At 42.1% G+C, this 27961-nt stretch overlaps 1 protein-coding gene and 1 long non-coding RNA gene across 2 annotated transcripts; one reads left to right on the forward strand and one right to left on the reverse strand.

The window, feature by feature from the left end:
- Window positions 1–16351, forward strand: LOC128762623 (uncharacterized). Its single transcript, XR_008415567.1, has 3 exons — window positions 1–48; window positions 494–581; window positions 16126–16351. It is a non-coding gene; the product is annotated as an uncharacterized LOC128762623 (long non-coding RNA).
- On the reverse strand, window positions 8016–27415 carry pgm5 (phosphoglucomutase 5). Its single transcript, XM_053870986.1, has 11 exons — window positions 26818–27415; window positions 24461–24623; window positions 24252–24398; window positions 24064–24189; window positions 23810–24000; window positions 22758–22912; window positions 19241–19356; window positions 16056–16191; window positions 15602–15785; window positions 12524–12661; window positions 8016–8302 (listed from the first exon to the last, which is right to left on the reverse strand). The coding sequence occupies exons 1-11, from the start codon at window positions 27073–27075 to the stop codon at window positions 8213–8215; spliced, it is 1704 nt and encodes a 567-aa protein (XP_053726961.1). The 5' UTR covers window positions 27076–27415; the 3' UTR covers window positions 8016–8212.
- Window positions 27416–27961: the final 546 nt, after the last annotated feature.

The raw sequence follows: 27961 nt of genomic DNA on the forward strand, positions 1-27961 counted from the left end.
TATGAGAAGAATTGTCGGTTATAACGCATTTTTTCCGCCCAACCGACGGTAAAAAAATATAATTGCATACTTGTATAAGAAATGTAATTCTGCCATGCGTATATATTGTCTTTGTAAAGGTTAGTTAAAGCTTAACCACGTTTTTGCTTTGTTTATCAATAATGTTGAGCTGTTAGGGGCTTGTTGTACGATAACAATAATTCAAAGACAATTTTAAAAAGAAACACGTAATGAATAATAATTAAGTTTCGTATTTGGATGACCTTTTTTTCTGAATAGTTGTTAGCACTCAAGCTAGCTCTGGAATATTGCTTATAATACATGTAATTTTGAGTTATTTTGAGTTTTGCTGTAGTTTTGGTTTGTCATGTCTATCCCATTTATTCAGCAAAAACCTCGTTTTTCTTCAATTAGTAGCATTCAAATAGGAAATAAAATGAAATTGAAATGCTGTGGAAACCTGTTTTCTCTCACCCACTTGTTTATCTTTCAGAATTCTTTGGAAACACGAGGGACGAAGGACCCTTCAGTTGGACATGAACCAAAAGTTAACTATCTATGCAGAAAGCTGAACACCGAGGGTAAGTCCTAAAACTCGACATAACACCTCAGATAAAGACTCTCATTCATATTTACTTGGATTAATTAAAGGCCTCTGGTTGCTCGTCGTATGTTATTTTATGGTGATTTATTGTCCATATGTGTCACACGGGATACACATACTGTCAGCGGCGTAACAGATGTGGTGTGTCTGCGAAATACTCACTTCAGTCTTTGGGTGAATATGTTGAGCAGCTGCGAACACGTGTTAAATGGCAGGCATAAAGTGAAATGAGCAGTGAATAATAGCAATTTGAAACTAACATGAAGATTTAGAGTTGGTTCTGGCCAGCCTTGGTTTTTATGCCTGGATCACTTCTAGTCGTCCCTACAAACCTCTTGAACCTGTTGTTTCAGTGACTACTAATAAATTCAGTAGTTAATATATGTGACGCAGAAAAGTACAATGCTGAGGTCGTCATTACTGGGTCAAACACAGTCGGCTTCTTGTGACGCAAAAGGACAAACCAACTTAATGAACAAGGACAGGCTGAGTGCACGGAAGTGGATGAAGTTACAAGCGATATCAGCCTAGATTTGAGGGATTTATCAGCATTCTGGACGTGATGACTCGTGCTTGTCAGAGGAGGAAGGGTCTGATGCTGTGTGATGCTTAACAGTGATGGGTCAAATAAAAATAAAAGAATTTAAGATAAAAAAGAACTGCGTGTTTCACACTCTTAACAAGAGTCAACAGTACAGAATATTAAATGCGTGCTTTTTGCTGCGTAATGCAGTTTGTTTGCGTTTGAAAACCCTGGCTTCTGCAGTCGCTTTCAGAACCTGTTTGAGGTGGACTTTCTGGCCAAAAGGTTCCAGCAGAGCTGCAAAATGATCGCTGCAGATGATCGACAACGCAGTCGATATATGATCATTTCCTACTGCATATTTATGCTTAGTTCAGGGGCCTGACTGTGACTCTTAAAAGGATTTTAAATTTGGTGACGCTGAATTTCCACATTCTTTATACATAGTGCAATATATTGCAGTAAGTAACTTTTGTAGCCCTTTAATATGTTCTCATGTCTCATGTACTGAGTAGGATGCGTCCCTTAACTTGGCACTTTTCATGCTGCTTTCATGCAAGTCTCTGTGGTTTCTTTGTAAGTTGGACTACACTTAAGTCTTTCTGACAGCTTGACCCACTCTTCTGTTCCCCATCTACGCAGTTGCTTCAAAGAAAACCCTCTTATGATTACAAGATTCCAGCAGAGCTCCGCTCCTTATGACTTGTTGCTGACTCATGCTATGAGTCCAGACAGTATGCGATAACAGTGCTGGCCATAAACAAGAAAAAAGACACATGTGACTCTTAAATGACATCATGCAAGTGCTGAATGTGTTGGTCCAGAGCTGTCGACCAAACAGCTGTAAACCCACGTCACTAGCCTGCTCCTGTCACCAGACATATGAGAGTGTAAACATGCTGAATAGGCTTCTAGTGGAGCAATATCGCTAGATTTGTTACTGATAACAATGATATGAGCCATAAAAGCATTCACCACAACAGTTTAGGGAGTGGTATTCATTCATACGTCCTTGACATTGCAGCAAGTGATAGTAGAGCTGGTCAAGAGCAGAACTTTTTTTAGAAAAGTAATCCAGGGAACTAAACAGATATAGAAGGTTAGTTTGATTCCAGCTTGAGGTGTCTCTTGGAGCTCACTTGGGACTTTCTCTATGGGATCGATATGTTCTCCCTGTGCTTGCATGTACATCCTGTGGTTTCCTCTCATTGTCCTGTAGCATAGCACAGTTTTCTCAGGAGCTACAGAGCCATTTTTGACCAGTGTACTTGCCTTGTGCTTCATTCTCAACGTACTTTAGAAAGGTGTGGAGGTATTTGTTTCTGAAATTCCAGAGTTTTCAGTGCAGACGTAATGCTGACGTAATGCTTTCATATATTCAACCTTCAGTTGGCAAAACCCTTATGGAGTCCCACTCTACCTTCGATGGGTTTGTCGTGTCGCCCAGTTCCTTGTTCAGGTTTATGCAATAAGAGAGCCCCAGCAAGCTAATAGGTGTGAGAGTAAAAGAAATATTTGTTCAGATTTTTTAAAGAAAAAGCAAGTTTCAGTTACTCAGTCGTCCCTGCGTTCATAACTCAACAGCCAGCATTCCTTATCGTCTACCTTGCACACGAGAGCTTCTTTCTCAAGGTTCTTGGAAACATTAACGTTTATTTGCAGACAGCAACCACTAAAGTGTTTTGACTGGGATGTTGTGCAACTCATGTCCAAGTGCTGTGAGCACATGCAGCCAGCAGGTATGAGTGAGAAGACAAACAACAGCTCATCCAGGCAGATGCGACTTCAAGCACAGCCAGCTTCTGCTGTGATGGCAGCCACACAGATGAACTGGGACGCCAGTCATACATATAATCCAAAAGCTAAGAACAATTTTAGCTTGAACTTCTGTGGAATATTAAATAGTGAACAGAGCTCTTGTGCCAATTTGCATATGGAATTGTACATATTAATTTTGATTTTTGAGTTCTGTTGAGCTAATGCAGCAAGATGGAAGTAGCACTGTAGATTTTTCCCCCACAAAAGTGTTTTAGAAAACACAACTCGCAATCGAAGTGACAGTCTGGGACATTAGAGTACAATTCAAGTGATGCCATACTGATGGATACTACGAGGGTTTGAATGGTGACTCAATAGCTGCACTGAAGTTATGTTCTAAATGCAATTGTGGCCGAGCAGCAGGTCTGACTATCCGGTCGAGGACTGAACTTACATACTCACCTTCATGTTGAAGTCGGAATAAACCGCTTTAAGGTACAATTCTCCCTGTTGACATATTTGAATTAAACCAAAGTTGGTACGACAGCGGAAATCTCACCGTATTTAAGTTTTAAATAATCTGAACTAAACTCCCAAAATTGCGATGAAAAAGCCAATAGTAAATGATGTATTTATGCTGTTAGAAAGCCTCGGGTCCGGTTCTTTGTAACTGACTGCACATTAATAGTGTGTTAATATACAACCAAGGAGGCTGGAACATCCCAACCACCTCCCACCTGGGAATGAAGGAGAAAACACACTCCCATGTGTTGGTAGTTGGAGGTATTTTCAATCCAGGACAGGAGGAATTTGATCTTGTGTTGAAAAAGAATCTCCAAAATGATGAAGAGTCTGAAGAGGCAGTTGTGGGCGGTGGTCCGCGGGACCCTTCCAGGAGTGGGTTTGGCTTTGACCTGCGCCGGGGCCTACCTGGCGTCCCTGCAGATGAAAGTCCTGCTCTCCTGGGGTCTTGCTCTGGCCTACTTCATGATCGTCCTTGGGTCTTTGGTGATCCTCGCGGGCGTCATCTGGGCCATCTGCAGCAGCATGGAGAGCAGAGCGTACCACAGGAGGCAACGACAGCAACGTGTGCAGATCTTTACAACTGAGAGGTAACTGGAGTCGTGTCCTGGAAAATACTTACAGTATTTCATATTGCTGAGCTCAATGGTTAATTATTTGTTTTTTTTTTGCATTATTGATACATGCAAAAATAAATGAATAGAAATTTCTGCAATGGCATTTAAGAAATAACCGAAAACAGTTGAAAATTAAAAAAAATGAAGAGGCAAACAAAAAAAACTGTAGGGAAAATATTAGAAATGTGAATATTACAGGTCTTTAGAATACATAGAAAAAGGAGGGAGGAAAAAAAATCCTTTAAATTCTTTACAAAAACATGATTATAAATAATACTTGGCATATACCCTAGCCTGGCATGTTTGTATGAAAATGACCGAGTTAATAACTGTTTAATAATTGATTTGCTAACTCGTCATTGTGTTGCAGATATGATTCATATTATTAGTCTGCATACACTGTAAAAGCTCAAAATCTTACCGTGTTTGTTAAGCCTTATTTTTAGTAAAAATGTCTCGGCCCACCACTTGATTTACATTCACTGGAGATGACTCACTCATTTCACAGTACTTTTACCTTGAAATAAGTGAAAAAAAATCTGCCAAAAGTACAAGTGAAAAAACATATTTAAGACTGCATCGTCTTAAGAGAAGTCCCACTACCTTGCGGAAATGTCATATATAAGTGTGTTTGTCTTAATTCAAGTGGAATGTGATATTTGAACTAAATGTATGGCTTGACAAAGTTTTTGCAGTCTGGAACATTTACCTGGCGTCAGACACAGCTGTTTATCACAACAACTTCCCTTTATAAAATTAACAACATACAGCACTTTTTAAATATTTGACTTGAAACTCGAAAGTAACTCAATGTAGTGACATGACATGGTTAGTATAAAGAGAAAAATCTCTATAATAAAGCCCCTTTTATAAATACAGTGGTGCCTCGGTTTTCGAACGTCTTGGAATTCCGACAAATCGGCATTCGAACAAAAATTTCGAGATTTTTTTGCTTCGGATTTCAAACGAAAATCCAGAACTCTATTTCCATTCAATGCAATGGGAAAACACGATTAAGATTTCAAACAATTCGCTTCTCGAACGGCCGTCTGGAATGGATTATGGTGGAGAACCGAGGTAGTAGAATGATAATGCATCTAAGTGAGAAACACTTAATAATAATATAGTAATATGTTTTTACAATGCACTTCCTTTATCCAGGCACTGACTCTCTTTGCAAGAATAAAAGTGCGTTGTTTCTTATTACAGTTCAACAGGTGTTGTTCACAGGTCTACCACTCTCTGTCCTGCTGCAGGTCCAGCTCTCTCCCACCATCTTACGAGGAGTCTCAAACCAGCGCCTCGCGTTGTAACGAAGCCTCTGAATTCGTGGTCATGGTGGACGGGTGGGAGATGGTCCTGACCTTGGCTCCTCCGCTCTACACCCAGGACAACTCGGAGGAGCCCGACTGCTCATGGAGCTGGGAGCGCCCGCCTCGCTACAGCCAGGTGGAGAGAGCAGATGCAGAGCAGACTGGAGAGGATTTACCTGTCCGGTGAAGGATTGGGGGAGACACTGACATGTTTCAGACCAAGCGATGGAGAAGCTTTCAAATGTGAGGATGTCATTTGTTGGTTGAAATGAGGCCTCCGATTGCTGACTGCCACAGAGCTGGCCAACCATCTACATGGCTTTTAGGAAGCTTGTTTAGGGGAATGTGCCATTGTTCGGAGGTCCTGAGAATATAGAGCACTTCTCACACTCGGCAACATTACAGTCCACCCAGGCTTGAGGATTGTGTTTCATCTGCCAGTTTATAATTCTAGATCTGTAATGATTGTGGGCATGGAAATGGTGTTGAGGTGAGTGTGAGATTACACCAGGTTCATATCAATAACAGTAAAGTTTATTTTCCGTACTTGTTGTTGTGTGTTTTTTTCTGTCCAGACTTCCTTATTTCTGGTCTCTTCCAGAGTCAAAAAGACTGAATTGACTCTTCTCCTTTTAATGTCCATCCATCTCTTTGTTATTTATTGTGAGCAACTAAAGTATGCAACATGCAAAAATGCAGGAAGTGATTTCTTATAAGATTTTGTATTGTAATATTATATTATCAATTCACCATTCATTCATTCATTGCATTTATTCACATTAATCCTTCCCAAAACAACACTTTCTACAGCTGTTTGGAGTCTCAAATAGACATTTGATTATGTTTGTTTATTTATTTAATTAGTTGGTTGCATTATGTTTCTCACTCTCACTGAAAACAAATTAAAGAAGTCAAATCCAATTTAATTTTCCAGTGAGCGAGTTCTGAGCAGACGTAAACAAGATGGGATACAGACGGCTGGTGTGAGTGGAACGCCTGCTTCTCCACATCTAGAGGGGCTCAGGCAGGTGTTTGTCAGTGTGGTTTCTGGTGGAGGAACTTAAGTAATAAATATGTCGTGAATATAGTCAGTCAAATAATCGAGACCTATTTTTGTTGAATGTATTGCATGAAATGTGTCATGTTATCATTACAAGTGTGATTTATTTGCTGGATGGTTTTCTATTAACAAGGCATTGCTGGAAATGATGTGAAACAGTTGCTCGTGTCAATCCTGTCATGTGTAGAATTGTTTTGAAACTTGATCCTCTTCATTTTAAGTGATGGGAAAAAGTAGTTTTAAGTCATGTATATTGTGGTTTTAGTATTGTTTAATACTAGTTACAGTGGCTGTCTATGACAAAGTCACATTCGCTGACTTCAGTTTTGCGATGATAAAGTGAGAGTGTACCTGGAAATACGACGGTGTCATCTTTATGCTCAATAAGATCATGACCTCTTACTTACCAGGACGGCAGCCAGATGCTGAACTGTGATCTGCCGGTGAAAAACTGCCACTGATCGAAACCTGACCTCTGACATTCTCTCACTGTTGGATGGGCCAATAACCTGTAATAGCTGACGGGTAATGAATAGATGACTGAGTGATCACATCCTCGTGGAAGTCCTCGGCTCGTAATGACGGCAGTCGGCCTGTTTATGAGTTCCTGCTCCCTGTCTCTTTCAAGATCAGGCCTTGTTGCTTCTTATCGCACCAAAACAGCGCCTGCTCTCCGGCTCTGTTCGCCGCCTTCATTTCAGTCTTGCAGAAAAGTACCACTGAGCACCTGAATAGATCAGCGCGGCATTTAATTATGAAAAATGCCTTTAATTAAAATCTAAAAATGCCTAGAGGCAGCACGCAGTATCTCAGTGTAATGCAGATTTATTGGTCCCCATTATAGCTGTCTGATTCAATTACACAAGCCAAGTGCTACACACTAAACACTTTAGGTGGATTCTTCGAGTGAATTCATCAATATCTTGTTGCTTAAAGGCGCTATTAAGGTATGAGTTGATAATTACCATGTATTTATTCACCGAAGAATGTGTCGTGTTTGGATCACCTGAGGAAGCAACGCCATTCCTGCACTGACTGTGTATTCATGTAGTTTTTGAAACTATAAACCGGTCAAAATCCTTCAATTGTTCTTTTTAGTGCACAAAGGGATGCTACATGCTCACGCTTTGTTCTACAAGTTAGCCTGCGACTACACTTCACAGCAACATTGAACAGCATTAGGGCTTCAATCGATACTTGTCTTTACATACACACACACACACACACACTCCTTAATACACAGTACACCATTAACCTCTTCCTCAGCACCACACCTCGTTCTGCAGAGCTTGCATCTCACTGTGCAATAGCAGCACCACAAAACACTCACTACTACTCACTACCAGTGTCTTTTATGTGCCCAGAAACACCAACACACACTGCAACTTTTCAACCAAAGTGTGTTTTAAAATAAACCCTGCACACACACCGCTTTGCCAGTAGCATGCATTTGTGATTGTATTCTCTGTGGAACAATGTATTATTAAAATTCAGTTCTTCCTGCCCTATTTCACCGCCTGCCCCCATTTTATATATATATATATATGTGTATCTTCGTTTAAACCATGGTGTCTTTTAAATAGCTTGTGATCACAGTATTTCAATAAAGCCAGCAAGGTACAATGGTCAAACTCACATGCACATTTATTACATAGTTGCTCTTTGGTATTCAGTCAAATTTGCAATATTTATGGAGTGAAGGCCCCTTAGTAGGTGGAAGTGGACTGATGCTAGGGTGAAGGCATGTGTCGGATAAGCAGAAACAGATGACCACAGAGCGTTGTTAAGGTGTATGGTTGGTTGGTGTGACGTGGTTCATGTGATGACATTGGGGCCACGACGTCCTGTCCTCTCATGGATGTTGGAGATCTTGAGTGCGATTGCAATGAGGGGACCCAGTACCACCTGCAGGGATGACACAAAACAGCCAACAGTTACAGTCATCCTGTTACCTATGATGTGATGTCCTTTGGAGGTACAGCTTGTGTGAAGATTGGGGACAAAGATAAGAGGGTAGGGATGACTTGTGGAGCGATTCATGCCCAACATCTCAATATTGATTCCACACTATATGACAATGGGTTTAGTGAAAACCACATAAAAAGGATGTAGAAGGTCTTATGTCTGTCTCCGGCTGAATTTGGCTTGCAGCTGTACATTGAAGGGCAAGGGTCAGGGGAAGGTTTTGTGTGAAAGGAGTGTAACCCCATAGTTCAACCCTAACTCAAGGATCACACTGTCTTTTACGTGACATGTTGCATAGCATCAGGGACTGCCAAGGCGACACAGGTGCTTAATTTGAATGACATATGCGTCAAAATGCAACACACCCAGCTGTCTTGTCTGTCACTCTGGGACACGACAGTCCACTTGCAAGTAGTCTCTAGTCAATTGAAGAGTCATTCTTTGGTACACCCCACTTTCAGACTTCCATTATGAGGCCTCAGCTGGTTGGTGGGGCAGTGACTCATCATTCACACCACAGGCCTCCCAAACTTGTGCATGAAAGGTGCTATTCTTGTGTGTCCCTCATACTCTAAACTGTCCCTCTTTCAAAACCATTTGTCCAGCGAAAATCACTGGGCCCTACCTCACTTTCACCCTGAAATCATCTGCTGGTAAGAACGTTGTGATGGCATTCATAGTCAAGTCAATGTGCACGTGTCAATAGTCTGTCACACACCCGTTTAGTTGGGTCCACCTTTCCTTGTTTAGTCATTAACCCTGGAAAGCGATGAAAGTATATAGTTTGTGATTCTGTCTATTCGCACATGGTTTGCGGAGAGTTGGACTGAATCCTACTGGACTGTGTGCAGGGAGAGAGACGGACGCATGGATGCTCTCGCTTATAACTAACGTGGGTTTCTGGTGAGCAACAGAATGTGTGCAAGCAGTGGGCCAACACAAACATTCCACAGGAAAAGGCACTGTGCTCTCTCTAGCTGGCCATCAACTTGAACTTGCACATGAAAGCAACAAGAAGCCAAGTCTTCCATCAAGGTTCACCCAGCATATTTCATAAGTTAATAATCACATAGCATTACATTACAGATTGAATCAGTGACCGTAGCTGCCTGGAATATGATCTGGGCTCATTTTTGAACACAGCTTGTGCTCTGGTGTGAGACTGGAGGGGAGTTTGGGGGTCTCAGACTTCAACACATAAGTCCATGAGATGCAGAGAATAGACAACAACAGCGGTTGTGTTGTGTCATCCTGCCCTCATAAACATTGCATCACCACCAGGCCTGGCCGAGCCATTTCCTGTTAATCGTTACACCGGATTCATTCACAAAGTTTGAACGCTGTGCATAGGAGTGCAAAACTGACATCCGGAAAATAATGTCGCTGAGTCAGGTAATGCTTAACTTGACCTGTTAAAGGCTGTAGTCTGTTGCTAATATTGTCATTGTTATTTGCCTACTTTATTTTTACAAAAGCCATATATATATATATATATATATATATATATATATATATATATATATATATATATATATATATATATATATAGAGATATATGCCCTGTGCCCCTGATCTGGATATCTTCGCAACATCTCTTTTCAGTCAACATTGTAGACGCAAGGTTTTACACACGTCCTCCAAATCTCTTTCAAATGGCTGACGTCATTCAAGCTGTTGGGGAAAAAAACACACTACCTATCAATGAGAACAGAAGGATTTGATGAGGACTGTGCGGCTGCACAGCGGGAGAGTGGCTAGTGCTGCGGCATCACAAAAAAGGAGACAACTCATTCTAGCTTGAGGCATCTTTAGCTTTACAGCGATTGCAAGCTCACCTCTATAAGCACTCCTGTTTCCTCCCACGGAGGCTAACTGGTAACTCTAAATTGTCAGTTGCCATAATGGCCTCGTAAAGGCAGGCAGTGCAAGAAAATTAAATGGAGGAGTTCTTCAGAGGAGTATTTTGTAAATATCCAGTTAGAAAAGCCTGGGGAGTGAGAAGCAGTGTGGTTGTGAATCAGTGCCTTTCAACTTTGAGTATGTCAGGCACTAAGGTCTGGTGTAAGTTGAGGTAGTAAATAATTGCAGAGGTGGAAGTGGTACACAAATATATCTACAAACTTCACACACAATGAATTCTGGAGCATATTTTCAGTTTGTTTTTGCTGTAGTGAGGGGACACAAGATGTGCCTGGATGAAAAAAAGCATCACTGTGCGAATAGTACATAATAGTATCCATCCCTTTTACTTCTTCTATATTCTCCCTCTGTGGTGCGTCCTGTGTTCCTGTTTAATTGACTTGTTTTCCTTGTGATTTTATTATTTTATTATTGATAACAGGTTGCTGAACAGTGTCACGTGGGTGAGGGAAAGATGTGATCTTGATTTATCTTTTTTTTTTACCGTGGTGTTTACTTATGGACATCACTTTTCATCCCCCCTTCTCTTGCATGAAAATACAGATTTATTGAATGATTGAAGTACAATAAGTTCCTATAGAGTAAGAGCTTATTTCTCCATCCAAGAAACCTGATTATTTGTGTGTCTTTTTTAGCTTGTCGGGGGTTTGTTTGTTGAGTAGACGTGCAGTAGGGTTCATATGCTTTATGTCTTGGAAGCAACGCCCTGAGCCTCGTCCTGAACAAGGAGCGAAGAGTGGAAGAGAGTTTTGTGATCAATGTTGCTGCATCCATGTCGGTGTCTGAAGCGGCTTCGTGTGTGTGTGTGCACTGCCAATAAAAACAACAGGATATTTGAACAAGGAGACCTTTGCGAAATGCCAACAGGCCCGTTCTGGTCACTAGCTCGCCCACATCTGCAGCCATCATGAAATAATAATCATGTAATATACGTACATGTGACATTTGCCGGTGACTGAACTGTAGACTTTGGAGTGGTGTGGATGTGAATGTGAGCTGCACTTTAACCAACACACCAGATTCATGTTCTGTCTATTTCAGCCAAAAACATTTTAGCATTCATAACTGCCTCTGTGTGAATATATTCAGTCAGAGCTGGAATCAATAGCTTAATTGCTGCGCTTGTAATAATGATTTAACATCAAGATGATGTCACATATTTAAGGATTACAGTTCTGAGCCTGCAGCAAAAATGGGCTCATTAATTAAATATTGACTAATATTCTCCTGCAACACCAGATTAACATATTGGATTCCTTTTGATGAATCACTGCAGATTAATACATACTAATGATGATGTGAATTATTTATCACTTCACACATTTAAAACGGATGATAGTTCGCTGTTTGACCACTGCTCAACCACCCGACATCTGTCACGAATGCTCCATCGGATCTTTCACATTCAAGATGTGCATTTAAATGCTCAGCAGCTCTGCGCAGCAGGGTCTTAGGGCTGATATTCAGAATTAACTCAACACAGTTTCATTGAAGTTTCCACCAGAAGCATTAAAGAATTGTATTGTGGGTTAAGGGTTAAATGCCATTCAATAACAACATTCATTTATCAGGAAGGGTTTTGCAAATAATAGTGGTGAATACATAGTAAGGTAGAAATAAGAACACTACTTGCTAAGACATGAAATACTGTACATTCTAGACTATTGGCTGGAAAATACTTTTCATAATGAACAATCCCAGTATACGTTCTATACTGGCAAAAGAAGTGTAGTGGGGAAAACTGAAGGCGAAAAGTAAGAGAAATAAATAGGCTGTTCTACCAAACACGAGGACGAGCAGATTACAAATACAATAATAATAGAAAAAAACACAAAATACTAAAAAGCATTTCTTCTTAAAGCCGTAATTTCAATATACAGTTCAGTTTTACTGCAGGGAAGATACACTTTCTACTTCATTAGTCTTATTGCTTGAAAATGACCTGAAAATACAGGCTAATGTGTGTCTTAGACATCAGATTATTGTGCTACAAAATGTGTGTGAATTTATATTTGACATTAATTTGTCTATTGATCACATAAACAACCAAGATTCGACTGTTTTGCAAAGCTGCACATGGAAAGTGCATCTCAATAAATGAATGAATATGTGGTGGTTGTCGGTCTGTATGTGCCTCTGGTGGAGGCCAGGGATAGACTCCAACCCCTAATACTCCTGTAAATGTTTAGCTTCCTCTCCGCTCTCATTGGTTTGTTTTCAACAGCGACGGCACACACTCACCTGAGTCTCCCTGTTGTGCCTCTCCGGGTCTCTCTCAAAGCTCTCGGCATATATTCGGACGGTGGCGCCCATCCCTCCGCCGCTCCCGCTCATGCGAAACACCAGGCGAGAAGCATCGCTGAAGACGATCCTTAAACCCTGAATACATGAACAACATGCATAGTTGGGACAGCGATGCATGAAAACATTTTTTTCAAACAATTGTACAAACGTCTACAACAATTTCTGAACTTGCATGCCACATTTTGAATGCAGCAGTTCAAACTAAAGTTATTTTTTCATGGATGTTTCCATAATGTGAACGTGGACATAGAGGATACATTGGAACACATTTATCATTTATCTGTTATGCTGATGACTGCTGTATTTATTTCCCCTGAATAAGGAGAGCTGTTTCTCTATCTGTCCACTATTCCATGTGAATATAGAGACAGGCTTTTTTGAACTCTGCCCCTTATTTGTGGAATGCCTCCCCACTTCATGTGATACAGGCACTCATCTTTAAATGTACTTCAATTCTTTGGTGTATATTCCAGTGCAGACTTGATCTTGTTATCACCATGGTTTTAGTCTTATTTGATGTTTTAGGTTATATATCACTTTGTTGTCACCGTGTGTTGCCTATAAGGGCTATAAAAATGTTCTGGTATTCGAGAAGGCTGGAACGCTTTTCATGTAACAACGACTTATATCCACTAGGGGGTGGTAGTTATCCTCCTTAAAAACAGCTCATCACCCTTGAGAACTTGGGACTAAAACAACCACATTAAATTAATCGTTTGTGGGTCGCAAATGTGAGCCGCAGATGATGAAGAACACACTGAATATGAAGCTGTTTAATTGTACAGCCTCAGATACAGATTGACAAATTGACCGCCTCTATCCTTGTCCCTTCAGTGTAAATAAAAAAGTGGGCAAGATCATCCAGGTTAGGGTTAAAAAGACTGCTCTAAGTGTGAAAAATCTCTGCCCCGGTCCACGTGCCAATGTGTTGCAGCAGGAAGAACACACAACAAATGCACACTTCGTAGTCTCTGTAAAACGGACCGCTCTGACGCTGTTTGATTGACCATTGACCCAGAAGAATCCTCTTTTACAATAGCTCTGGATTAGACGTTCCTAATCTGTCTTTGGCTGAATTTAGGTAAGCCAGGGTGATAATGAGAGACGTCCGGCCGTCCGCCTGTCTGTCTGTCCTTCTATCCGCTAGTGTGGCGGCTCATCTCTAACAATAGAGCAGCAGTTATCAGCCGGCTGACTAATGCCTGGCTCAGAGGCCCGGAGTGGAGCACATACCAGCCACAAATGGACTCCCTCCGTCTTTATCTGGCCTGAGTTCAGGCCTGATTTTAGTCTCACATCTGCTGTAAAAGTAATAATGCTGTGTAAAAGGTTTATCGTAAACACGCCGACATAATGAGCGCTGCGTGCTGCTAAACTGCCGCTCAGGTGGTAATAAGTGTCCTAAGGTCTGAGCCTCTACCTGTAAATAAAGATAGACTCAGCTTAATGAGCATCCTGGTGGTTCATTATTGGAGCAGCAGAAGCCTAAGTGAATCATAACGGAGAGAAAACTTTGATTGTATATTAAGACCAACTGGACAAAGTAATGCCTCCTTCATCCATTCAGTCCTATGAGTCTTCCCTTCCACTGCTGATACTCACTGGTCACCACCCTGCCTGCACTCTCTTCTTCACCTATTCTGATCTCTATAGATTATTCTTAGCGGTGGAAAAAACAGGCTTTGTTCAGTGGTACTAATACAAAAATATAAATGGACTACTACAGCCAAGTTCAACTTTGAAAGCCAAGCCCCCAGCAGCCAATAATGTGACTCCCACCCAATGTTATTGTCCTCTAATAGAAGCGAACTCTTGAGAGGCAGCTGGTCAATTGCAGGGAACACTGCTGAACATCCGTGTTCCGGAGTTAGTGAGCCTCTTGCAATCTTCTGTAACAAAGAAGACAACACACTGAAGTGCCTGTATTGATTTGATGTTTTAAAATGTTATGTTTCCCGTATTTTTCTTTCCAAACAGTCCTGAACACAGCACCGTTCTCTCTCTAAATATAGCTTGTGTTGAAAATATTCAGAGACAAAATACAAATGCAGTAAGTCCGACCCCTTCCATACACGTCTGTGTGTGTGTGTGTGCATGTGTGTCTTTGTGCCAACTCCCCCCTTCAAACACACTTGGCGAGCAGAGACGACAGCTGATATAATTCTGTCCTGGGAGGAATGTGTGCTGTAATAACACACACTGGGGCGACTGGGATGCTGAGGATTTACTCGAGAGGTTAAATCATATTTCAGGGTGACTGACTAACTAGCTGTGGCGCTGCTGTAACCATAGCAACGCGCAGAAGTGTTCTGGCCTGGATGGGGACAGGAATTGTGCTGTCTCTGATGTGAACACGGCTGAGAAGTTGGCAGGCAAACTCAAGCCAGGACACGTGTGGGAGACGCTGGCCACATATGTGTTCACACTTCTGCACATCGACAACTGGTCGGCGGTACAAAGTACAGCGTGTGCATGTGTGTTGTCTTGGGTGGGACCAGGACTCTGAGACTTCCCGTCTGGCCTAAACAGAGGGAGTCAGCTGGGCAGACGTCTTAGGAAAGGGGGAGGACTGAAGATAAATCGAGGGGTGTGTACACAAGAGGACCATCGATGTGTTTTGTGTGCAGGGAGAGCATCTGCTTTATCGTATGTATGGATATGTTTATGGATGGAAATAGAAGATGGAACACCATGTCCAAACATGGCAGCCCCTCAGGTGAAAGCCATGTGGTCTGGTGGGTGGTCCAACATGTGAAGGGTAAAAAAAAGTCATGTTAACGTTCCCTTTTACTTCTGCGTTAAAATGGATGGACGGATGTGGCGCACTGACATGTGTGACTTCTTTGGAGCTGATTATTTATGTTGTCGCTAATGGGCTGAGTCAGCAGGCAGAAGACCAGCTACAGATCTTTGTTTTTGGAAGTTAGCTGGGCTTAAGCTGCCACCTAAATAAATCTGGCTGCACATGAGAAGGAGAAGAAGGGTTTATCTGGTTTCCTTCTGGATCACACTGACCTGGTTTCGGGCCACTGTTCCGTCCACAGGGTCGATGTACTCAAAGTTGTCGGCCCTCTCCACGCTGTACAAATGATCTCCCACAGCAAACTTCTGGCAGGTGAAGGCTTTGTCAGAGATGACCGCCTCCAAGTCTCGCATCATGTAGAAGGCGGTGCGCGGGTCCAGGCCTTCGTAGTCAAACCTGAAACCACACAACTATCAAAGATCCTGTTGGAATTGAGTTCCTAATTCAAGACAGTCTACTCTTGAAACCTTGGGGAGTCATTACAGTGAGACTTTTATAGTCATCTTCAGACCGTGCCCTGTGGGAGTAAAGGTTCGAAGAACTCAGAGTGAGAACATGAAGCTCAGAAACTGTGTTCAAAGTCACAGAGATATGTGAAAGGATGGAAAGCAGATTTTTTGCTGACAGTCAAATAATTTGTTTGCGTAACATCCCAAAACAGTTTACCTGCAAAAGTAATGGCGACCAAACTTGGCCCAGTGTTCTCTCACTATCTGTGCCACGCTTTGTTTTTTAGCGGCCATGACGGACAACCACACCAGCACTGACCACAAGCCGTCTTTTTCACGAATGTGGGCAGAACCTGGAAGAGAAGAACAAGAAAAGGTTGGTTTTTATTCATTCAGTTCATGACCTCTTAAACCCAGCACCCACTCAGCTTATCATGTGTGCGTTTGATGTGTGCCCTGTGACGTGGTGAAATTCTAGTTGTTTTTCCATTTTCATGTGTCTTTCTTTTTTCCATCACCGCCTAATTTAAAAGAATGTTTCAGTGTCGTATTTTGATATTTATTCATCTTCATATATCATCATCACTTATTTTGTCCTAGCTAGTTAGGGCAAGAAGCTGGGACACATGGGCAGGTTGCCTGTCCATCTCAGAGTGCAATTTAAAGTCCTCAAGCTGGATTCAAAGTTATATTTTTATCATGACACAAGGCATATACTCATCAAAAATCAATCTTAGTCTCATATTCAGGACTCAGGATCCTTGTTAAATTTCCCAGTCACAGTTGGTAAAATGGGCCTTAGGGTTAAGGGTTATTATTCGATGCGTTTGAAGATGAGTGTCCTAATAAGAGTCGCACTAGAAATCAAGGGACCTCCCAGAAGACGTTCTAAACATTCCACTTCAAGCCAAGTCCTATGAACTGACAAGAAGTTCCACCTGGGAGAGATCTGTCTGCTCCCTCAGACAGCTGCAGTTCAGCCTTCTTAAGAATGGCCTTCTCCCTGTACGGAATATGGGGGTTCACCTCCAATCCGGGAGGTATATTCCTTTTAAATGCAGATTACAAATGACACTCACTGTACATTGGAGAGCTGTAGACTTGTCGCTCTCTTAAATCAAGAGTGAGTCTGGCTCCAGCCACATACAGCTGTTAGGAAAGTGACAGTTGCCAGGGTCTAATCCGGGACTCACTGCCTACCTCCTTTCTTTGTGATCACATAATAAAGCAGACCTTCCATGATGCATTAATCACAGTCATAAAAATGCTCCCGGACTCTTTAGCTGATTTGTTTGGCTTATACTTCAGCCATCGAACCGTTTTCCTGCTCAAGATGTGTAGATTGGGAGTGAAAGAGTTGGGGTGATTTACTCTTCTGAGTTCCCACTGAGTTTTAACCTTACATGGGTCGACATGCAGGAAGCCTCCGAGTGACTTCAGTGAGCTCCCACGTCTCTCCTCCTCATCAGTTAAAGGTCCTCCGCTCTGCTCCTCTTCCATTCCACACAACCAACCTCTCATAACTGACGCCGAGAGAGAGGACTAGAAACCTGCATCTGAACATGGTTCATCTCCTCTAACGGTCGAGCTGCACGTCTACATGAATAGAAATAATGCAGGTGGCTGTGCTCGTAGCTGTGATTCACTCCTGTCTCCTTTTATAGCAGAAGAATGAGGATTATTTACACATGCAGCCAGGGTCACGGCCCTCACATCTATCACTGAGACTTAAGCTGAGCAGTCGAGATGCGCCACAGCGTTCATGATCGCCATGGTGAGGCCAGTTGGTTTCAGATTTTCATCTGAAATCATTATTGCAGACACTTTCAAATTGTGCTGACTAACTAAACTAAACTCACAACACTCAAGCCACCACTTATACACTGTAAAAATAATAAGAGCGACACCATGAGCACTATTACAGGTAGTTTCATTTGTCTGTACTATTTCAGCACCACATCACCGTATATAGCCGTTCAAATACCTCCACTAAACTTACAAACCAACACAATGTTATTCTCACCACAAATATTATCGTCTGAACTACAGTTACCAATTTACTGTAACTACTGCTGCTTTCAGTACCAATACTACTACTACTATTATGCCTGTTAATCCTAGTACTATGACTACAAGACTATATTCGTCATTACTATTATTAGTACTACCATCACTACGATTTTTATAGCTGCTACTAAAATACTATTGCTGCTGATGCTACTACTAGTACTCCTACTATTACTACTTTAGACAATACGAAGATACACATTGAACGATACAATGGTGAGGGAAGGTGAATGGAAAACGCCCCAACTGAGAGTTACCATTTGAGCAGTCATAATAATTTATTTTGTAGATACCACTCACATGACTAAGGGAACAGTGAGATCTCAGTAGATTATTACTTTGGTCTCCAGAGACTTGCAGTTTGCTGTCCATGTTTGGAAATGAATGTGTGTCCTCTGGAGGACAGGGGCTTTTGCACAATAAGCCAGTATTGATTCTGACGTTTGCATTGGTCTAGATCAGAGTGTTTTCACTCTGATTTCCGTGGTAATGTCGAGCTCTTTGTTTATTAGCATTCCTCTAATGAAATGTTAGACATTACCTGAGGAAAATATGAGCCTGAAATGGTGCAACTATTGTTTCAACTCTTGCAGTTTAGATATTAGGTGAAGGTTTTTGGATAAAACTGTTTCTCAGTCACCAACTCTCGAGTCATCTAGGCCTGTGTGCGCCTGGTCGGTGTTGCACATGAAAGACATCAGACTTCAGTTAGCAAAATCTCCAAAGGTTACTACAACCTTCATGGGAAGACAGTCACTCACTCCACAATCAATAAAACAGTTGTGATGTTGTGAAAGATTGTGATAGTATCAGCATCTGTTGTATTTGTTGGTCCTACAAGTAATTCTCAGAATGAATAAATTTGTAGATAAGGCATAGTTTCACATTGCATGAAAGATTACTTACTAGTTTTAAGCCTTTTGACCCCCAAATCCTGTTTGTAAATCAAAGGTTACGGACAGACAAATACATCTATGTGCCACAGGGTACCTCAGTCACGACGACTGTCCCATTTATCGCAACTCACAAATTCATTGTGCAACCTCTAAATGCACAGCAAAGCACTTTTGGGAAGCAGCCATGTAGCCCTGCGTTGTGCACAGGCCAGGTTTGAAGTAAAAATATTGATGAAATCAAATGCACTTTTCTCTTGACCAGAGAAAAAGTTGGAGCACATTCCTGGCACCAGCAGCTAAAGCCATGTTCACAGGCACAACTGTTTCCTCTCGAGAGGTCTTCACTCACGCTCCAACATACTTTCCACTCTGGTGCCGAGGTTTAAGCCTCTCGCTGCCATATAACACCAAACAACCAGCATTTATTCATGTGCCATACCTGTGCCGAAACTTTCCTCTCCGCAGAGGGAACAGCGTCCAGAGTCCATCAGGTTTCCAAAGTACCTCCAGCCTGCGGGGGTCTCGTAAAGCGCCAGTTTCATTGCTTTGGCTACCCTACAATCAGGATTTGGAGAGAGCCAATTACAAGCCAAAGTCATCATCCGTGTAAGCACATCGTGCCTCTGGTTGAGGGGTCTAATTCCAGAAATGTCTGAGAAGTAGCCCCCCCGATGATGAAGCCAGTTCAAACAAAATAAGGCATTGGAATACAGAAAAAAGAATAATCTAATCCATGCTTCGAGTCTCGTGTATTCCAGAGAGAGGTAAACATGGATAGAGCAGGGCAAGAATGAAAGGGAAATCAAAGGTAACTATTGGGTTAAAGCAGCATTCACACATGTGAAGTAGGAGGTCTGAAGTGGCATTAACTTTGTGCATCAAAAACACCAATATACAGTAGGGTTTACACAGAAGTACACACAGTCCTTGTTAGCAACACCAACAAGTCGGGTTTACTGACTTAGATACGTTAGCTAGCATCAGAAAGCTGATCCCGCCAGGTATATTTTCAATAGCAGTTGAACGTGGCCAGTTCAACCTTACGAAACAATCTCCATTAATGTCCTTGTGGGTGATTCCAACAATTTCTCCTTCCCCGCCAAGATGTTGGGCTACAATGTCAACTTAAAGCAGTAGAATAAGGACAGGCACTTTCTTTAGTGGTTGTTAATACTTGTGTTCATGTGTTATTCATTTGTGTTGTTCACTGAATTACACAAGCTCTGATAGCAACTTCTCATGGAAGGATATTGTTGTGCGAATCAAATGTTGTGATGTAAATTTGTGTTTCCTCATAAAGCAGGAAAAACTCAAAAACCCAGCCACGTTGGGTGATACGCAGGTTGGAATATACAGTCCTTCTGCTCTTCTGTGAGTCTCTTGTGAAAGGATGAGCACCTTGTCCTGTTTTAAACTGTCAGCAATCTCTTCACTCCATGTATCTATAACTGAGTCATGGCACCACTCCCTCAGATCCAGCTTGTGCTTGTAAAGAAAGCTGTACATGTTGAATTCTGTCATCCAGTCGTTCCTCCTCCACTCAGCCCACTCCCTGCAGATCCATTGCATTTTTATGAACCCCGTCTGACCTCAGCCGTCTCCATTCTAACAGCTAAGTGCCAGGGTTCATTTTAATTTGCACATAACTACAGTATCTCTAAGTTTAATAACCACTGTGATTGGCTTGTCAAGGCTGAGTTATTTAATGTCGATAGCAACTTAATATGATTTGATATGTTTGTTCGTCACACAGGGTTTGACATTTCTTCTTCTAAATGTCTGTTCAGTGGAAATCATCATGGTATGATGTTAGAAAATAGAACTCTCTGCAGTCGCCAGTTGTTTAGTTGATGATGGGATAAATGACCAAATAAGAGTAAAGCAGCTCCCCTCAGGGAAATGTGAGAGTTGGAGCGGAAAGGACTGCATTCTAGCAGGAAAACAACATTTCAGGAAGAAGATGGAGCATGTTAATGACGCGTCCACACCAAACAATAACACAGCCCCACATAAGAAGAGAGTAATCGAGGATACAGGGAATGATGACGGTTTGATAATAATACCTAAGAAGCCAAACCTCATGAGATCTTCGATATCATCTGAATGAATTCTTTATCACGTCATTTCTGCTCCTGTATTACCAAATTCAGCAATGCAATCTTAGAAACAATCGTTTCTTGTGGAGAAGAATTTTTGACCAAACATAGTCTCAGAGCAGAGTTTGGGTTTTAAGCTTAAGACAGAAATTTAGATAGATCAATCGGCAAACTGAGCCTTTGCTTGATTTTCAAGCTGAGATCTGGAATGTACCGCGGAGGAAAACATGGCAAAACTCTCAGACCTCTACAAGTTTATGGGGAGCAACTGTTAACTGACACATGGTTTCTCATGGTTTCATATCTGCCTCTCACTTCGGCACTCTAGTGTGTAATGCTGGTCAAATACGTTGGGCATTTCACATTAGGGATGTCCACAGCAAATCCATCTTAACTCTGCCACACATATCCTCTTCACGTCTACCTTTACTGCAGCCCTGTACCTCTGCGATAGCTGTACGCTTTTTCCTGGTATCACTAGCTCTCAAAACTTCTTCACATAAGCCGTCCTTGTGAAATAAATCATCAATAAATCAAGCTAAAAAGCCTTCCTTCCACGGTAGCTGACACCCTCGTGTCAGACTCTGTTGGTCATTCCACCATGCCTTCATTCTCTTCTTTGCCTTCCATAATCTCAATCTGTGGATACATGGTCCATTTGGATATTAGGGGTTTCATTGTTTGCTCTCAGTCAGTTTAATCTTTAGTGTCCAGCAATGCGCTCTATTTCATGAGAAATACCTCATGACTCTGAAATGCAACTTCTCCTGCTGTTATGATTATACGACAATCTGCTTAAGCTTCTCTGAAAAGTAACTTGAAATGTAACAACCATTTCAAAGGTCATCTGCTCATCAGCCCCGATAAAACTGATTCTCTCTGTTTTCATCAGTTCCCAAAACAACCTCCTACATGAAAGAGAAACCGACATTAATCATGCCGTTTATAACACAGTTCACCTCACCATCATAAACACACAGCAGGGTGGGTTTGCTCAGTCTAAACACTCGCACAGGCAATTGGCTTTCCTAAAAAGGTCGGTGGATTACTCTACTCCCAAGTACTGTGCTAGATTTGTTTGAGCAGATTGCGTATCTTATCACAGCCTAATCGCAAATTCAGGCTTCAGGCTGTGGTACAGGGATGGAACAGCGGGAAGTTGGCTTGAGGTCAGATGATGACTTGTGTCTTGATTCTATCATGGTGGTGGTTGTGACAACCTGGTCAAGTATTTGCCCTTCGACTATGAACTTTTGTTATTATGGTGCATATGAGAGTTGAACTCTTAACTCAAAGTCAAATCTGCTACGCCAAATTGTTTTTTTTTGGCTGTGAGGCTGTGTATGATTACCTTCATGTTTTGGCTCAGTGTTTGTAGCAAACTGAGATCATAAATGTCAATAATTCTTCCTGAAGCTTCCAGAGTCAAGTAACCTTCCATGCTGGCTTGTTAGCTAGGGGGTAGTGAAAACATATCATTCACCAAACTGCACCATTACATCATTTTAAATCAAGTTGTTTGATAGATCAAAGCCATTAAAACTACTCCTGTATCCAAATGTATAACCTGCTTTTTAGGGTATGAAAGAATCAGGGCTTCCTCCAAGTAGCAGTGTTAAACCCTCAGTGGGAGCCATTTTGGGATCCAGAACAATGTTAATGGTGATAACTTCCCCTGTGGCCAAATCCACTCACTCAGCACACTCCCGCCTTACATAAGACACAATATTTATATGTACTGTGATTGATGGTGTGAGGTTGAGGTCGATGACCTGTTAGTCTTATTCATAGTCCGTTTGTCTAATAGCACTGTCACTCGTCAGCGAAGTGTGGATTCAGAATAGACTGAGGAGTTTTTACCTGTCGATGGCGGTGCTGGTTGCCACGCTCCTGCCAAAGCCCCGGACCCCCTGCTGTCTGAAGTAGGGGACAGATTGGAGGTTGGCGGCCATAATGGCGACGGAATCTGACGGGTTTATGAAGAATCCATTTTCTCCAAGGATCATATACCGATCCTGAAAAACAAGTCATATTGTGCATTAGCAGTACTTCCCTTGGCTGTGTAGCTGAAGAACTGAGATAGAGATATGACTACAAGTAAACCCACTCTGGTCTTGCGTCATAATTACTAAAAGAATCTATTTTGAAGACCGTGGTCACAGTATTATGCAACATTAAATTAAACTCTAACCCTGTGAGATTTCAGCCAGCGTTACTAATGACTGAGATAGTGAGTCTGGTGGGAGAAACCAAGAAAGATTTCCTGACGCTTCTCTGATTTATTGAGAAAACAGAGCATGTGTATGTGTGTGACTTTTGGCTGGATAAACGGAAAAAATGAGCCGCCAGCTGAATCATGATGGACACTGCCTTGTGCTTATCTTGTACTTTGCACCAATACACTTATGAGTCAATTGAAGAAATGATAACTCAGGATTTTCTCTCTGTATTTGAAACAAATGACACATCACATGCACATGATGATTATTCCTATATAAGAGAGTCACTTTGGAATTTGAACACCACATATGTCATGACCATTGACTCAAAAAGTTCATAAGAATATCAGTTTAACAATTGACTGAGCAGTAATGAGTTAGCTTCCCACCCATAGACTGTAACCCCAAGAATACAAGCTATTTTGGTTTCGGCTCGTGAGGATTTTAAGATTCATTTTCATTATCAGCATCTGCCATTTGAAAGTTTCACTTATGTTTTGTGGAAGATAAATTACAGTTCCATTCTATACCTCAGGATACCTCCTGAATGCTTGAAGAAAGATGTGTCTAGAACACTAGTTGAAGCTGTTATGTCCACAAACTACATTTTCTCTCTTAAGAAAAAAAGAGATTTTTCTTATTCCTGGTTTGACACCACAATCTTCTCTATTACGTGAGGTGCAGTAGTCTTACCCCGTCGGCATCAAAGGCAGCACCAAAGCCAAAATCTCCTCCCTTCATTGCCTCCACTAGTGAGGTGCTGTAAGTCAGATTTGGCTCCGGAGGATGTCCCCCAAAGTCCTCTAGGGGGACGCAGTTCACAGCAGAGTTAGCAGGGGCCCCTAACTCATCGCACAGAATCCGTCGCACGTATGGGCCCATCACTGAAACGCAAGAGATGTCTTAATACCTCTTTATTTATCACTAATAAATTCAGTTGGCTTTACCTCCGTTCATTGCATCTATGTGTATCTTCAGTTGGTCTGGTCCTGTAAGGAGGCTTTTAATGGCACCAAAGTCGAAAATGTTTCTCAGCAATTGGAGATACACCTCAACAGAATCCACGATTTCCACTGGAAACACAGAGAACATGTCAAATAGGTTTTAGAGCTGGTCCTTTATGGCATCGCTCTACCTCGGAAAGGCTTAAACTTGTTCTCTAAGTCAAAATCCTGTCGCCCCAGCCTGGAAAGGTCAATGCGGAGGTCAGGACAGATGGCGTACTCCTCCAGTGTCCGGCTAACTTGGTGGATCCTCTCCATCACTGTGTCAGGAGATGGACCTGCAAAGCCAAGTAGAGTGACCGACTGTCTCCGAAACAGAAAAAAGATGGTCAAGTCCAACCTCCGTTAGCCACGTTGAACTTGATCCCAAAGTCTGCCCCTGGACCACCAGGGTTGTGGCTGGCAGTGAGGATGATGCCACCGATGGCCTTAATCTTCCTGATGATGCAGGAGACAGCAGGGGTGGACAGGAGACCATTGTGGCCGATCACCAGGCGACCAATCTGGACATAAATGATCACGAAAACTGTCAAATAAATCACTGCTTTGAAGGAGAAGAAAGGTCTTAAAACTCATGGTCAAGACTCTGCTGATATCAATGGAGTTCAATACTCAATGACCCATTTAAAGTAAGCGACCCGTCCAGAGTGGTGCCTAAATAACAGAAATGGAGTCTCTATTTATATTTGCAAGCTACTTTTAAAGTGGTAATACCACTGACAGCCCGTAATTCCTCGTCATATCACCTTTCCAAAATGTGAGTTTACTCACAGGACAGGAATTTACTCCACTTACACCACTACACCACTGTGCTGTATACTAGCGCTCCACCACACCTAGACCCCAGTAACAGAATTAGTGCAAGACAAGGAATAAATATTGAGTATATTAGTTATATGATCACGCCTTGCAAAAATTTTTGTTTTCTAAAGGAAGATAAAAAACAGCACTTTTGATGTCATGAGTACGACTCATTGGGTCTCTGTTCCTGGTCATCTCTGCATTGAAACCAGGTGCTCACTCACAATTTAATTTCATTGTTGTCTTCATGTAACATCACAGCAACTGTAGGGTAAAGGTTAGAGAAATGTTTCACACTATGTCCATCAGCTAGTGGTCAAAGATTTGTGTGTACTACAGTGGAAATAAATGGGAAATACTGTGAATTGTTAAATGCTTTACTAAGACGCAGCTACTTCACCTATTAAAGAAACAATATTTCACATCTTTAGGGACACTTTTCACACTTAAGTCCAATGGGAATATAGCTGGTCAGCAACCGTTTACTGTGTACATTTTCTTCATATTACTTACCTAAAACTTCCTGCCTAAATATCTGGTTTCAGAGTCATTGATTACAAACCGGCAATTGTTTTCAGGATGTTTTAATTCTGTCAAGACGTTTCCTTGATGTAATTAAATTGCATGATAAGTAACGGGTGGGTGTCGTTGTTTTGGTTGTGCTGACTCAGTTCCGCGCTATGTGGCAGGGCAACCCCGACGCAAACGGTTTGACCCAAGAGAGGAGGTCCCGAACATAGGAGGGGAACAAACGGAGGCAGGAAAACGGAGCAGGATGGATGGCAGTGCTGATAAGGCTGTTTGGCAGGGCCAGCAGAAAAAAAAAGTGATCTGAAAAACAAATTATATTCCTGTCAGATTTGGCTCTGGAGCCTGTCCAAACCAATCACAGAGATCTCGGAGCAAGCGTTTTACATCAGCTCTGGGGGATTTCCTCTCCCGTCTTCCTCCTGCCATTTATCTGCAGCTGACACTTGAAGTTCAGACACATCCAGAAGTGCTGACAAGTTTGCTAACCAGATAATGGTACTGTCACTGGGAGTGTGAGATGGAGTGACAGAGGTGTAGCTTTATACTTGTATGTAGAACTATTCAAAAGAGTCCCTGCAGCGGAAGACTGACAGATCTAAACTGTCAGTTGCTACCTCTCGCAGTCAGCTCATCGAATTCATGTAGTTATTGCTGATGATTCTCAGGGTTACCTTTAGGGTTGCCTCAATTCATCCGAGTGTATCGGACTATATTGTTTTCATGACGGCTTTGAGGTAAACACCTTTATGATCTTCAACACAATAGGATCCATCTGGGAGGATTTGCATATGTATTTATTTTATGGCATCCTGATCTGAGGTTGAGTCTATATTGTGTTGCATTTGGCTGAATCGTGACTCTATAATCTATGTTAGTGTTTGTACTCTAAATTTGTCATGATAACTGATCGACGCATAAATGTTTTTAAAGTTTAAAATAGGTTAATAATGTTGCGCATACAATGATCCATTTAGACTATGGGTTCAAGTAAGGGTTCTCAAGTAGCCACATACTGATCCACACTTTTGTTGAAGCGAATTTGGAGTTGAAAATACACTGAATTAATAGTTTGACTTGGACATCTAGACTGAAGCACGACTGATAGAACATTTGCTGGAAAATTCGGCCCTTGAGGGAGTGAAGAGGGGGCGCAGTTGAGCACTGTAAACAGATACAGATATTAACTGGAGAGTCTCTTCCTCGCCCGGCTGTCGTGCGCGTCAGGCGCTAATCTCCCGGTCGTGGGTTCGAGCCCCACCTCGAGCGACACGGTTCTCCTAGTTTAATTGTACTTTGTTTCTTATTAAAATATAAGTTTTTGTAAGGTTAAACATTATATTGGGTAGTGCACGTTTTCGAACTCACCCCGTTGGCAGCTGCCATCTGCACTATCACCTCGATGGCGGTCCGGCTGAAGTAGCGGCCGTCGCTGCCCACCACCATGGTGCATCCCTGTCGGTCCCGCAGGTCGATGGAGGACAGCAAACTCTGGACGTAATTCTGCAGGTAGTTCTTTTTCCCTTCGAACACCGCCGTTTTCCTCCGTAGCCCGCTCGTACCGGGCCGCTGGTCTTCGAAGGGGGCGGTTTGGACCGTCACCACCGGGATGGGGCTCGTCTCCATCCTCGCCGGATCCAAACAATAAACAACTCGAACTGCACTGCTGGTGTCTTAAAGTGTCTCACATCCGCAACTCCGACTGAAAGCAGATATAGGCTCCATCCCTCTCACTGCAAGGCAACTCCCTCGTCTCCTTATAAGAACTGCAGAAGAAAAAAAAGTGTACAGGGAGGGACAGAAGCTTCAAGGCCCACAATCAGCTGAGTGTGGAGACCAAAATAGAGCTCTGCTGTCGGAGGGGAATTGTGTCGAACCGCTGCTGTAACGGGATACTGTTCATGCTGGTCCTGAGTTCAGCCCTGCGGATTCTAACTATAACGACATGATTTCACCTTCCCTCTGGACGTAACTTCACAGCCAGGTGGACTCTGTTCCATTTCATAGAGAACAGCGCCTCCTTGAGGCGGAAAAGGAGAAGTGTTTAACTCATGTTGACGTCGCACAGTTATGACCAGTTCTTACTGGCAGAACGAGGGGTTCCTCAACCGGAGTTGAAAGGACCTCCGCGCGTGAATTTAAGACGCCAAACAGTTTACTTATAAGAAGAAGTCAGTCATCTGATTCAAATACACCGGTGCGCCGCAAGATGTCTCCGTTTCACGTATTGAAATTTTAACAATTGTATCGTTTCAGAATCAGAATCAGAAAAAGCTTTATTAATCCCTGGCCCTCTATACTCAACATATCACAATAAATTAAAAAGAAACTATATTATAAAGTGCAAAAACAAAGCTATGCTAAAGAGCTTAGAAACCAAGTGAACAATGTGCAAGAAAATGCAGTTCAAGATGAATCCTTCATCGTGATTTTTTCTGTTGTGTTTTAGCTTGGTTTTGTGCTCTTGCAATTGTCCTGTCAAATGGAGACATTTTATCTTCGTATACTGGTA

This window comes from Synchiropus splendidus, chromosome 7, assembly GCF_027744825.2.
Source record: "Synchiropus splendidus isolate RoL2022-P1 chromosome 7, RoL_Sspl_1.0, whole genome shotgun sequence".
Classification (NCBI taxonomy): Eukaryota; Metazoa; Chordata; class Actinopteri; order Syngnathiformes; family Callionymidae; genus Synchiropus; species Synchiropus splendidus.

Coding starts and splice junctions, on each gene's coding strand:
- pgm5 (XM_053870986.1), bottom strand. CDS start 27,075: ATGGAGACGAGCCCCATCCCGGTGGTGACGGTCCAAACCGCCCCCTTC. Junction 24,190..24,251: donor CAAGTTTAAGCCTTTCCGAG/GTAGAGCGATGC, acceptor CTGTGTTTCCAG/TGGAAATCGTGGATTCTGTT. Junction 24,001..24,063: donor CATAGATGCAATGAACGGAG/GTAAAGCCAACT, acceptor CTTGCGTTTCAG/TGATGGGCCCATACGTGCGA.